At 41.7% G+C, this 14,595-nt stretch overlaps 1 protein-coding gene across 1 annotated transcript in view; it reads left to right on the top strand.

Moving 5' to 3' along the window:
• LOC117034668 (zinc finger protein 91-like) overlaps positions 1 to 14,595 on the top strand; it is a 52,431-nt gene that overhangs the window by 2,183 nt on the left and 35,653 nt on the right. The window contains exons 2-6 of the mRNA XM_033127889.1: positions 818 to 1,044; positions 3,281 to 3,407; positions 3,765 to 3,860; positions 9,284 to 9,404; positions 10,336 to 11,711. Of these exons, the coding sequence (XP_032983780.1) occupies positions 1,030 to 1,044; positions 3,281 to 3,407; positions 3,765 to 3,860; positions 9,284 to 9,404; positions 10,336 to 11,711 (1,735 nt within the window). The 5' untranslated portion in view covers positions 818 to 1,029. The remainder of the gene's footprint in view (positions 1 to 817; positions 1,045 to 3,280; positions 3,408 to 3,764; positions 3,861 to 9,283; positions 9,405 to 10,335; positions 11,712 to 14,595) is intronic.

Below are 14,595 nucleotides of genomic sequence, written 5' to 3'. Positions count from 1 at the left end.
GAGCTGGGAGCTACTAAGTAGCTGTCCCCCTAAGTCCCTCATGTCCATTCTCTGATTGTGGAGTGATGAACAGGACAGACCTGAAACTTGGTTTCCATGGAGCCCATCTATTCACTGTGAAGTAATTTGATCAGCGTATTTCCATTGGTAACCCTTTTTTTTTTTTTACAAGTTTTCAGCACCAAAATGTGTGTTCATTATATTATAGATTTTAACTAATTCTCTGTGATTTCCTGGAAAAGAGGAAGGAAAACCGCCCCGGGAGCTAGCCGTTCTAGAAGTTCCCGCCCCAAGCCCTCACACTTCCAGAGCTCTCAGGCCTATGGAGTCGGAAATCTGTAGGCCAGTGTGACTGCAAAGAGGTCTGGGTAGCAAGTCAGCTCCCCCAGGGATACTTAGAGATGCTGTTTCCTAGGTCCCCCCCATAACTCCTTAGAATGGGCCCTGATTCCCCAGACCTGCATGGTCATTGAAGCTAAAAGTTCCCATCTGGGTTCCTCCTGGGTTGCATGAGGATTTTGGAGTGATATCACCAGTGCCCACCCCTTGGGAATTGGATAAGAGGTCTGGGTGGAGCATCATGGTTGCTTTGATGAGGTGTTCCAGGTGACTCTCAGGCAAGGCCAGGGATGAGCTGGGGGCTCCTGGACACAGTTCTGACAGTTGACAGCACGGGGAGGTAGCGGGGTAATGTGTTGAGGTTGTGGGCACAGGAGTGCACACTGTTCTCACGGCTGTTGGAATTTGTAGACGGCTGTGTGAGGAGAGGGCACCGAAAGACAGGAAAGCAAAAACTCACAGTTCTGTCTTCACGCAGGAGCTCCTTGTCCCTGACTGTGTCCTGGGACATAGGACAGGAGAGGGTGACCATCTCAGTATTTCAAGGTCCTTCTGCCTGTCAGTTGGGAGGAAGCAGATGAAGGGCCTGTGCCCACACCCTTGAAGGCACAATCTCAAGCTGCAGGAGTCATTCCTCCCCAGAACGTCACCTGAGGGAACAACCCAGAGCAGGAGGAGGACGAGGACGAAATGGCTGCTTCTCGGGTAAGCGTTCCGTCCTGGGTCACAGGCTATGTCCGCTTTTCCTGCTAAAATCCATGGGTTTAGAACCTGCCACAGTTAATTCTCTACTTCTGATATTCCTACCTAACGATGTTCTTTACAACTACTGACTTTTTACTTTTCTTCTCATGAGAGTCAAAGTCAGCTCTGTAGAACACATGGAGTTTCTCCCAGAGCCTTGTCTGCCTTCTGTCCATCCAGGCTCCCTGAGGACATAAGAAATTCTCACCGTGAATTACTGACCCTCAACTACTGAAAACATCCCCTTTATGACAGAGCCACCTGGGAAGGTGGTTGTGTCCAAGGTCCCTGTTGGACGGGTGTCAGATGCCCAGTGTCTTGAAGAAGGGAGGTGTAGGTGTATGTCCTGTGACTGCAGCGTCAGGGCTGTAGAACAGGGGTAAGAATGTGCATGAGCACCCAGGATGCCTCAGTGCACAGAAGAGCCTGGAAAGTTCTGAAATACAAAGAGTAATTGTAAAAGACTTGCTCGCTAGATCGGTAATATTGACTTACTGTTTAAATGCACTGTTAGAGTTACAGAACTGGGGAGCTATATGTGCATTGAAATTTCCATACAACGAAAGTTTTTATGATCAGTATCACATTATGATTTCCTTATTTGTTTGTTTTTGCCAGTAACATCACAGCAGTGATGGTGTGTCCTTCCCTGTGCCTCGGTCAGCTGATACCCATTTGTTCCTTCTTTCCAGGCTTTCTTTCCAGGATACCCATTTGTTCCTTCTTTCCAACTCTCCAGGCTATTTTGTGCACCTGATTTTCACTTGGTTGAGGTCCTATCTTTACTATAAAGTTAACATTTTTTTCTTTATCATTAACAAGGGTCTGGAAGGATTTATAGAGAGATGTGCAAATCATCACATTTCATCTGGAAACTCCCTTTTTTCTTAGTTTCTCTGCTTTGGAAATTGCAGGCCTTCAGCTTTCTTTACTAGAGATAATTGCCTTTGGAGTGGAGGCTTTCATCAGTCAGGCCTTGTTCCTGTAAATTTTCATTGTATCCCACACTCATGTCACAGACATTCTCTACTTCATCCCTTTTTGTGTTCTCAAGAAAGTTTGCAAGAATCATATTATTAAAGTGTTGAAGTGTGGGAAGTTTGTAATGTATAGCTCAGCACAAATGATACGCAAACTTTTTTCAAAAAACAGCAGCTCAAACTTACCTGTTATTGTGTGTTCCTCTCCCTATTGTGTCTGTAAAAGGCAGAGTATCACCCACAGACATTTTTGAGTTTTACAGAATTAAAATAATTGTGACTTCAGTGACATGACAATTTCCTTCTATCTCACTTTTCATGTGGACACAGTTCCCGTATGTCTGTCCGTCCGTCTGGGTGCATAAAATCTTAACACTATTTGAGCCGTTGTTTCTTACTTAAAATGTTTCTCTTTTTCTGAGTTATAGAAACTACTATGAATGTTCATTATGGTTGTCTATTCATACTGGTTTCTGTGTTTTTAAAAAATTTTAGAGACAGTTTGGAGTGAAACCCAAGCTCTCCCATTTACTGGATGCTTCACAAAATATTCTCATAGAAGAGAAAGAATAATATTGTTCTCAGATTACTTATGTGCATTATGAATTAATCTGTAAAAAACAATGTTCTTATTAAGACAGCTTTCAAAAAAGACTGTGTTCTTATACTTCTGTGAAAAGTATAAATTCCATAAAACTCTGTCAGGGCAAAGTCATATATGAATTTTTCCTGTTTCCTTCCTCTGTGCTATTCAACAGTGTGACACATGGACCAGAAGCATTGGCGTCACTAGTCAAAAGTGATTTCGTTAAACGTGAAAACTCAGCCTCCCTACCCCGGAACTCCTTAGTTCCTTGTTGTTCACGTGAAAATTTGAGAAGTACATTCCATTTCTAACTCACCATGACATTTCCAGCCGAGAAATGTACCCAGTGTATCCTGTATGATACAACACTCAAAAATCCATATGCTTGTGTTGATGCCTGAAAATTTATGTTCCAGAAAAGGAAAGTCTGTACAGTTGTTTGTGGATCATAACGTCATCCTCTTATCTCAGAGTTAAAAAATATATTACAGAATATTACTGTTAGTGACCTACCTTAGTGTTTAATTCCGGACACTCTCCTATGTCAAAAGCAGTTCTCTTAACTCTGTTTTCATTTTGAGTCACGTTATGACCTTGCCCACGGCCTCGTGATAAATGTGTCTTGTTTCAGGGACGGTTGACATTCAGGGATGTGGCCATAGATTTCTCTCAGGAGGAGTGGGAATGTCTGCACCCAGCTGAGCGGAAACTGTACACGGACGTGATGCTGGAGAACTACAGGAACCTGTGCTCCCTGGGTGAGGGTGACTTCCTTCCAGAACTCCTACCCCACCGCAGGGTTGTGTTTCCTTCATCAGTACAGCGTCTCCTGGGAGCTTCTGCTTTGTGTGGTAGAGTTTCAGATCCCGGCTCTGAGGAATAAACGAGGGGTTTGGTGGTGTAGAAAAGAAGTCTTCATGATGCCCTTGGAGTGGAAAACAGGATGTGAAAACATTCCAAGTTGTCTGGTAAAGGTGCTGTCACAAAAGAGTGTTTTGGGGAATCATTTTCTAGAATATTCTAACTTTCTGCAATGTCCTTCTCAGCTGAGCACGTGCTGGATAGTAAATTGGAGAATCTCCATCAAAACTCATGTTCCTTTTTCTAATAAACAGGTCTTGCTGTCTCTAAACCAGACCTTGTTATCTTTTTGGAGAGAATGAAGGACGCCTGGGATGTGCAGCGAAAAAAGGCAGTGTCCATCCACCCAGGTAGGTGGGAATGAAGGAGGCAGATGACACAGGTGAGAGGGCCCAAGGTCCCGGAGGAGCCAGACCTTAAGATGTGGTTTGGGAAGCTCCACTTCAGTGGAAAGGATGTGAGGAGCCCAGGTTTCGTTCTGTTGCTGTCACAGAGGGACAGTCCTGTCCAACACGTCCCATGTTCCACATCCTCTAGGGACTGTCCTCCTGCTCAGTGATCTGGGTCCCATTGCAGTGAAGGCCGAGGTCCTCCCCCTGGACCGTGGGGGCCGCCCTGGTGTGGCTATTGTTCCATTGCCTCAGGGGCCGGGGAAAATCTATGCTCTCTGCTGAGGAATTCTCCCTGAAGCCATTTATTTATTTATTTATTTTTTAAAAGATTTTACTGGGGAAGGGGAACAGGACTTTATTGGGGAACAGTGTGTACTTCCAGGATTTTTTTCTAAGTCACGTTGTTGTCTTTGTATCTTAGTTGTGGAGGGTGCCGTTCAGCTTCAAGTTGTTGTCCTTTCAGTCTTAGTTGTGGAGAGTGCATCTCAGCCCCAGGTCCAGTTGCCGTTGCTAGTTGCAGGGGTCGCAGCCCACTATTCCTTGTGGGAGTCGAACCTGCAACCTTGTGGTTGAGAGGACATGCTCCAACCAACTGAGCCATTTGGGAGCTCAGCGGCAGCTCAGTTCAAGGTGCCATATTCAATCTTGAGTTGCAGGAGGCGCTGGGCGCTTGGCGCTGCCCACCATCCCTTGTGGGAGTCGAGGAATCGAACTGGCAACCTTGTGGTTGAGAGCACGCACTCCAACCAACTGAGCCATCCAGGAGCTCAGCAGCAGCTCACCTCAAGGTGCCATGTTCAATGTTATTTGCAGGGGGCAGAACCCACCATCCCTTGCGGGACTCGAGGAGTTGAACCGGCAACCTTGTGGTTGAGAGCCCACGGGCCCATGTGGTAATCGAACTGGCAGCCTTCGCAGTTAGGAGCACGGAGCTGTAACCGCCTGAGCCACCAGGCCGGCCCTGGTCATTGCTTTTTTTATCCAGAATAATTAAGTAGTTGTGATAATAGTTTCAATTTCACATGTATTTATTGTTGATTTTACATTCTCTTTGTGAGAGAACCGGTTTTTTTAATTCAAGGTAATATTTGAAATGTTCTATAACTGTATGTTTCATAGATATTTTTCATTTTCAATTTTGGTGAAAATGTGTGACTAAAAATCTACCCTCTTAACTATAGTCCAGTCATATTAAGTATACTAAAAATCTACCCTCTTAACTATAGTCCAGTCATATTAAGTATATTCACATTGTTGTGCAAGTGATCTCTGGAAATTTCCATCTTGCAAAACTGACCGAGTACCTATTATACAACCACTTCGTCATTTCCCTTCACCCCAAACCCCTGGCTACTACCCTTTTTTTTGTTCTATGAAGAGGACTGTATTAGGTGACTCACAAAAGTGGACTCTTACAGTATCTGTGTCTTTGTGATTCATGAGATTTATGTAAATGTCCTCAACGTTTGTCTGCGTTGTGTCAGGTGAGAGCATCTGTTTCTTTTTGAAGGGTGAATAATATTCCATTGTATGTATATGCTACATTTTCTTCACCCGTTCATCTATCGATGGCGAGATGGGTTACTTGCATGTATTACAGGCTTTTGTGAACAATGCTACAGTGTGCATGTGTGTGCACACGGCTCTTGCAGAGCCTCCTTTGAAGTCTCTTGGAAATGTGTCCAGAACTGGGATGGCTGCATCATAGTATGTTTCTAATTTTGTGGGAAGCCTCCATATTGTTTTTCATACTATTTTCATCAATTGCTATTTCATCCATCCGTCCAAAGGGGTCCAGTTCCTCCACATTTTTGCCATCACTTGTATTTTCTGTTTCTTTGATAGTGGTTAGCATAATTCATGTGTGGTGATGTTGTGTTTATTTTAAATAGCAGATACAAATATTCATGTTCTCGTATAAGCATAACGAACTTCTGGAAAGACATGGAACTGAAATCAGTTATTTCGGAGAAGCAGAAGTCTGAGGATGACTGTTATGTTAAACCCAGTTTTAGTTTCACAGCTAAATTGAGTAGAAGTTTGCGGAGAATTCCCACATGCCTCTCCCGTATACACAGCCATCCCTTCCCCATGTCTGCTGAGGGATACATTTTTTACATAGGTGAAGCTACATTGACATCTCATAGTCAGCTCGAGGTCATAGTCCACCCTGGGGTTTACTGTGGGGCTGTCTGTTCTGTGTGTGTGGACACATTTATGATGACATGTGTCGTACAGTGTAGTGTCATGGCCCTGAATAGTCTCTGTGCTCTGCCTGTTTAACCTTCCCGCCTCTAAAACGTGGCAAGCAGTGATTTATTTACTGTTTCCATCATTTTGCTTTTTCTAGAATGTCATAGCTGGAATCATACATTATGTGGCTTTTTCATGTTGGCTTCTTTCACTTAATATGTATCTAGATTTCTTCCACGTCCTGTCATAGCTTGATAGCTTATTTCTTTATAGTGATGAACAATATTCCATTGTCTGTATGCACCACAGTCCACTTAATCCATTCACCTCTAGACAGACATCTTGGTTGCTTCCTAGTTTTGGAAATTATGAACAAAGATGCTGTGGACACACACACGTGAGGGCTATTGGGTGGATAAATGTTTTCAACTCTGTGGGTAACTACTGAGGAGCACAATTTCTTGATCTTATGGTGAGAGGATGTGTAACTTTGTACGAACCACCAAACTGTACCCCAGACACTGCAGCATTTTGCGTTCCCACCCGCAGTGAGTGAGAGTTCCTGCTGCTCCATGTCCTCACCAGCACTTGGTGTTGTCCGTGTTCTGGGTTCTGGCCCCTCTTAATAGGTGTGTAGTGGTGTTTAGTTTGCTGTGTGTTTAATTCTCATTGTTGTTTTAATGTGCATTTCCCTGGTGACATACGATGTGGAGCATCTTTTTATGTATCAGTTTGCCTCGTGTATCTTGTCTAGTGTGGTGTTTCTTTAGGGCTTTGGCCCAATATTCAATCGGATTGATAGTAATAGTTTTCTCATCGATCAGTTTGAAGTCTTCTTTGTATGTTTTGCATAGTAGACCTTTACAGGTGATGGAGAAGAATTTACATATAAGTTTTCTGGCAGTATTGTGTCCCCTCTAATGAAATCTTTTAATTCATTCCTAATTATACAGCACCATCAAAGATGACCCATTGTTTTCCTTTTTTTTTCACTCTTTTAGTGTTTATTGAATTATAAAAATAATACATGCTTGTTATCAAAATTGAAACAGTATAAAGATATTTTAAGTTTTCATTGTGGTCCCAAATATCAACTATTTTATTTGTTTACTTCTGTTATTATAGTTGATATAACAATATTACATTAGTTTCAGTTGTATGACATGGTGATTCTTCATTCACATGTCTTACAAAGTGATCACGCTGAGTCAAGGACCCATCTCTCACCTAAGAAATGTATCACGATATTGTTGACTGTATTTCGTATGGTATATTACATCCTGTGCCTTACTCATTTCATAACAAGACATTTATATCTCAGTCTTCTTCACCATTTTTGCCTTATTTCCCTGTCCCTGTCGTTGCTGGCAAACATCAGTAAATTGTCTGTATCTGTGAATTTTTTTCTGATTATTTTTGTTGTTTTTCTCTTTTAGTTTTTACATTCTATATGAGAGCAAAATTGTGTGGTAGTAGTCTTTCTGTGTCTGACTAATCTCACTTAGCATAGTACCCTCTAGGTCCTTCTATGATGTTGCCACTGGCAGGATTTCCTCTTCCTCCTGGCCGAGAAACATTCCGTTGTGGACATTTATCACATCTTCTTCATCCATTGATCTGTCAATGGCCAAGTAAATTGGTTTCATATCTTGTTTATTGTAAATAATGTTGCAGTATACTCCTAAAGGTATATAGGGGTGCATATACCTTTTCAAATTTGTGTTTTGGTATTCCTTGTGATATTAATGCCTGGAAATAGAATTACTGGGCCATGTGAAAACTGTGTTTGTCATTTTTTGAGGAAGCTCTCTACTGTTTTGGCTGCACCATTTTTTATGTTAATGCAATGTTGTAGCTTCATGTTGAATTCACCCTTTTATCATTGTGTTGTGTCCTTTCTTGTGTTGTAACAGTTTTTGACACGTACTGTATATTTCTCTGATTTAGTATGGTCACCCGTACGTTTTATTGGTAACCGTTTCTATGACATATTTTTTCCCATACTTTTACTTATGTCCTCTGTCCTCACATCTAAAATGAATTCTTGTAGACAAAACGTGTTGGATTTTATTTTATAATCCATTCAGCCAACTTATGTCTTTTTATTGGGGAACTTTTATCTGTTTTTACTTCAACTGATTATTGAGAGGGAGATACTACTATAACCATTTTAGAATTGTTTTCTACACGTTTTGGAGCTTCTTGTCCCACTGTTCCCCTCATAACTTTGTTCCATTTTGTTTCTTTTTTATTTTGTTTTGTGGCAGTGATATGTCTCTGATGTTTTTCTCTTTGTGTGTCTGGTATACCTATTATTTGGTTACCTGGGCGTAACTTAAAACATTTTAAAGTGATGAGAATGTATTTTGAGTTCCGTTCAGGTAATTAATAGCTCTGTTAATTTAGGGCCAGTGTCTGGAGATTCAGTTTGTTTCTGTGACTGGGCCGTGTTTTTCTTTTCCTTTATATGTCTTGTGATCTTCTGTTGAGCTTTTGGAGCAGAAACAGCCACCATCCCAGGCTTTGTACTTGCTTTGTATAGGAGAACACAAATAACAGGCAGCTATGCTTGAAATTGTGAGGCCTATCAATCCTGTTCTAGGGATGTGTGTTCTCTGTGTTTTTTATGTGTAGTTTTCCACTGTAAAATGTTTTCCGTTTCTTCTTTAGAGGCAGTGGTATCTTCCTATCCTTGATGTTTGTCTTCAATACTGTTGTCTTTGTGGTGTTTGTACAACTACTCACCATTTTTCTTAGTGGCCACCACAATGCATTCACGTTGCACTGCCATTCCCTGAGCACTTGGTGTCATGCAGAAGATAAATGAGTCCCTCAGGCAGCTACAATGAAAGGACACCTTTGGACACACGGTATACTCAGCTGTTTCCCTCCTAAGAAGAAACTGGGAATTGGCGTTTCTCACAATATTGCCATGGTGGGCCAGGGAGGATTAACTGTTATTATCAGCAAATGTAAGCAAGTTTTCTTTCCTTTTTGATGTGACACTCTCCTGGGCATCTCTGAACTCTGAACTCCCTTGTGAAATTATCAGTACTGAACCATGGAGGAGTGAAGTTTTGGTGCTGGCTCTTATGCCATCTTCCTAAGTCCTATAATAAGTATTAAATTCGTATGGTAGAATTTATCCTGCCTGTCAAAAGAGTGATCATTTGTTTGGTGCCTTTCAGCTATGTCTTCTGCGGACTCCCAGGGCTTGTTGCCAAAACTGGACATAGAAGATTCATTTCACAAAATGCTTCTGGTAAGATATCGAAGGTGTGACCTTGAGTATCTACCTTTAATGAAAAAGTGGGAATGTGAGAGGAGTGTCAGGGGCCGAAGGGATATTATGATGGACATAACGAAACTGGCACCGTTCATCATAATAAAATCCCTGTGGCTAAAAGCGATCAAATATATAAGACATCTTGGGAAAACCGTCACTTTAAGGCAGTCACATTTGCAGAACATCGTGTTTCTAAATGGAAAGATAGAAAAGAGTTTTGTAAAGGTATATATTCTCTGTAAGAAAATGTGGAATATCTGGCAAGTCCCATAACACCTGGTGTGAACAATCATTTGTGTCATTTAAAATGTAGGATTGGATTAAACAGTGAGTCAAAATTTCTAAAAACCAGAGATTTGAAAATGAAGATAGAAATTCTGAATCTCCTTCGTCTGACAGTCCCTTAACCAGGGATTCATTATTCTTTCACCAAGACACAAATTCCTTCTTATTCCAAATTCTATTATTTTCATGAATGTGGGAGGGTTTGTATACAAGCATCATGGTTCCATAGGTATCATGAAGTAATTGGGAACACCTTTACATGTTTAATGAAATTGGAGCCCTCACTAGAGGTCTTTCTGTCTTCAATGATTACCAGAGTACATGTCGTGGAGAGAGAAGCAATCAATTCAATGAATCTTGGAAAAACTTTAAACAAGGGTCAAACCCTAATAAGCATCAGAGAACTCACTTTCCAGAGAACCATTGTAAATGTCGGAGTGTCTTAGATCAAAGCTCAAATCTTACACATCAGAGTCGTCCTATTGTAGAGAAGACAATCAAATGGAGTGAATGGGACAAATCTTTGAACCAATCTTTAAATCTCACTGAACTTGAGAATATTCACACTTTGGAGAAACCTTACGAATGTAATCCTTGTTGGAGAGTCTTTACTCCATTACCCAGTCTAAAGAGACGTAAGAAAATCCATCCTGGAGAGAAGTCTTACAGATGTAGAGAATGTGACAAAGCCTTTATTTGGCGTTCATATCTTACTGAACATGAGAGAATTCATACAGGAGAGAAGCCTTACAAATGCAAACAGTGTGGTAAAGCCTTTTACCGCCGTTCCAATCTTACTCGACATGAGAGAAATCATACTGGAGAGAAGCCTTACAAATGTAGAGAATGTGACAAAGCCTTTATTTGGCGTTCAAATCTTACCAGGCATGAGAGAACTCATACTGCAGAGAAACCTTACAAATGTGAGCAATATGGCAAAGCCTTTAGTCGGCGTTCACGTCTTGCTGTACATGAGAGAATTCATACAGAAGAGAAGCCTTACAAATGCAAACAGTGTGGTAAAGCCTTTAATCGGCATTCAGATGTTACTAGACATGAGATAATCCATAGTGGAGTGAAGCCTTACAAAAGTAGAGAATGTGGTAAAGCCTTCTGTCAGAGTTCATGTCTTACTCAGCATCAGAGAATTCATACGGGTGAGAAGCCTTACAAATGTGAGGAATGTGGAAAAGCCTTTATTCAGTGTTCAAAACTTATTAGACACGTGAGAATTCATACCGGAGAGAAACCTTACAAATGTGAACAGTGTGGCAAAGCCTTTTCCCGCGGTTCACATCTTACTCTACATGAGAGAAATCATACTGGAGAGAAGCCTTACAAATGTAGAGAATGTGGTAAAGCCTTCTTTTGGAGTTCATGTCTTACTCACCATCAGAGAATTCATACGGGTGAGAAGCCTTACAAATGTAGAGAATGTAGTAAAGCCTTCTTTTGGAGTTCAAGTCTTACTCAGCATCAGAGAATTCATACGGGTGAGAAGCCTTACAAATGTGAGGAATGTGGAAAAGCCTTTATTCACTGTTCAGAACTTAACAGACACTTGAGAAGTCATACTGGAGAGAAACCTTACAAATGTGAACAGTGTGGCAAAGCCTTTACTCAACGTTCACATCTTACTGTACATGAGAGAATTCATACAGGAGAGAAGCCTTACAAATGCAAACAGTGTGGTAAAGCCTTTAATCAGCGTTCACATCTTACTGGACATGAGATAATCCATAGTGGAGTGAAGCTTTACAAATGTAGAGAATGTGGTAAAGCCTTCTTTCAGAGTTCATGTTTTACTCAGCATCAGAGAATTCATACTAGAGAGAAGCCTTACAAATGTGGAGAATGTGGTAAAGCCTTCTTTCGGAGTTCAAGTCTTACTCAGCATCAGAAAATTCATACGGGACAGATGCCTTACAAATGTGAGGAATGTGGAAAAGCCTTTATTCAGTGTTCAGAACTTAACAGACACTTGAGAAGTCATACTGGAGAGAAACCTTACAAATGTGAACAGTGTGGCAAAGCCTTTAATCGGCGTTCACATCTTACTAGACATGAGATAATCCATAGTAGAGAGAAGCGTTACAAATGTAGAGAATGTGGAAAATCCTTTGTTCATTGTTCACAGCTTACGCGACACATGCGGATTCATAATGGACGGAAACTTGAAAAGTGAAGAATTTGGAAAACCTTATTGCTGGACCTACAGCCTCCCTCAGTAACTGAGAATACGTACTGGAGAGAAATTCTCCGTTTCTAATACATGATAAAAGACCTTCATCCAAAATATGTGCTTCAGAATACCCCACCGAATTCATGCTACAAAGTGACTTTAAAGATGTTAAAAAAATATGGGGAAGTGCTTAATCAAAACTCAGCTCTGAAATATCAGAGAATTGATATCAGAATGTAGTAAGTGAAGAACACTTTTGACAGATACTGTAAATAAGAGTACTTATAATAAATAAGCAAATGTTTAAAAAACTTAGAAGTCTTCCTTTTTAATCTGTTTCAACTTATCAAGGGGATGGATGTTGGACAGGTATAATTGCCGTCAGTGTATTTTTTGTTTATTGGAATTACATGAGGTAGATTTTCAAAAGGAAATGTTAATGTGATTCCAGCATGAAGTCACTTGACACTATATTTTTACACCTAGTGTGTGTGTGAATCATGGGTTTGATTGTTGCTTGCCCTCAAGATGTGAGAGCCCTTGTATGTTGGGTGGGATTCACTCAGATCTCCTTTCCCTGGAAGACTGAGGGCACTGTAATACACAATGTATGAAGAAATCTAAATGGAGATGCTGTTTGGTTGACTTAGAACATTGATGTAAGTCACTGTGAGGTAGGTGGTCAGGACATCGTTCTCTGCATTAATGTAAGACAGGAATATTCTGAATTTTAACTAGTTTTTCCAGTTGTTCTTTAAGCAACATAGGTGGCAGTTCATTAAAACTCTGATGTGTCTTTTAGTTGAGTATTACTTAATGTGGTTGAAATAACGACGTCTTCAGAGATAACTGAGAAAGTACAGACAACTCGCCCCTAAGTGCCTAATTATTGTACATCCATGTTTCCTAAGCAGTGAACCTCAGTCTGCCAAAACCCATGGAAAACAGAGCTCTAAGATCATTCTATAAGAAGAACCAGAATGCTCCTTAACTGCTTTTATCTATTTTATCCATGGACCGTACAGGTGGTGTGCCATGCTTTATTTAGACTATGTGTGAACTGATATTGTTATAATAAAGGCAGATGCTTTTTAATATACTAACACGATGTGTAATGAATGACTTGTTATCCTGCCACGAATGTTAACCTCTCCCACCTTAGTCATGGTTGTAATCATCAATGCACTATTTGGTGATGCAGTCAGTAGAATGACAGCACTAGTAATCCCTTTTCCCTGTGGCCTTCATTCGCAAATAATGTGAGGCTATTTTCCCCATAACTTATATATTGTATCCTCTTTTCCTGATTGCTACTACTGGAGAATTATGATGGTTAAAATAAAGATACAGTAGTGCTATAGAGAGTTTAGCTACACTACCGTATTGCTGCCTCCGAATCCATGTTGTGTTGCCAGATGTCGCGTCCAGCACAACACAGGCTGGGGGTAGGCGAGAAGAGGCGGCTTTGGGTTAAGGTATAAGAAAGAAGCAGAGACTCAATGCAGTTAAATCTCAGAGGGCCAAGGGTCTCGCAGCCTCGAGAGACTGGAGCCCCTAATCGGGCCAACTGACAGTATTTATTGATTACACACAAGGAAGTTACATTGTTTAAGACACAGTCTGTGAAACTCAACCACTACGTCAGAAAATGACTTCAAACCGAAATTATTTGTCCCCAAAACAGCCGAAGCATATAGTCCCATGATGACTAAGGTGTGGTATGCACCTTCCTACGTGGGAGAGTCTCTCGAGGTAAAACAATGCCAAGAGCTGAGCAGAAAGAGCTTGATCTTATCGCTCTAAAGACTTCTCTCACAATTAGGTGCGAGGGAGCAGCAAGAGTCAGCAGCAGCTTTTCTCAAGCAGGGGGGAAGTAGAGGCAAGGCTCCTTCCCAGATGTTCCAAGGCAGCTCATCAGGGGTCTCAACGGGGTTCCGTCTGGCTTGAGTTGTTCCCCCCGTGGGGAATCGTCTTTGACTGCAAACCCTTCTTTTGGAGACCAAACAGAGAGACACAAGGTGTAACAAACTCAGTCTCAGAGAAGCACAGTCCCACAGACTCTTCTTTCCTTAAGGAAAGGTGCAGGGAGACAAACGGCTAGGCTGTTGTGTGACCACAGTTGCCAAGTTGCTGTGAAGTGACACTGGCCCCTCCCACTAGTGCATACACTACTGTGCAGACAACAGGTCACAGACTCAGAAGTGAATGTAAGTTCCCGTTACTACTTCTCCAGCAGCCCTTGTGAGCATGTCCCCTGCCTGTGAGGGACTTCACCTTGTATACCCCTGGATAGATCCCTGCAGAGCTTACCAAAACCTTGTTATTTTTCGTTTCAATTGACCAATTTAGACCTAGCTGGAGAACCCCAAATCACTTCTCCCATGAACCCTAATAAAGGCATGTGCCCTGGGTCCTGCCCCTGTCTGGTGCATCCTGCCTCTGCCTCCCCATGTGGCCCTTCCAGGCGTGCTTTGTCCTTCCTGCAGGACTGTGAAGATAAGAAACTTGTCTGTTTCAGATTCCCTGTCATTTGTTGAACGGGGCTCAGCATCCAACCAAAGGGGGCTCTACTTAAACAAATGCTAATTTATCAAAGTCACAAGAAATATAATTAGAAGCCGTACTTTGGTCCAGGAGGAGGTAACAGTCTGCTCTACATGGGCTTGCAAGGCGGGCATGTCCATGCACCCAACATTCCCCATGTGTACCAGGATTTGTGGGGTGTTTATTGGGAGCGAAGGGGCCCC

The sequence above is a fragment of the Rhinolophus ferrumequinum genome, chromosome 15 (assembly GCF_004115265.2).
Source record: "Rhinolophus ferrumequinum isolate MPI-CBG mRhiFer1 chromosome 15, mRhiFer1_v1.p, whole genome shotgun sequence".
Classification (NCBI taxonomy): Eukaryota; Metazoa; Chordata; class Mammalia; order Chiroptera; family Rhinolophidae; genus Rhinolophus; species Rhinolophus ferrumequinum.
This window is presented reverse-complemented; position numbering and strand designations above follow the sequence as displayed.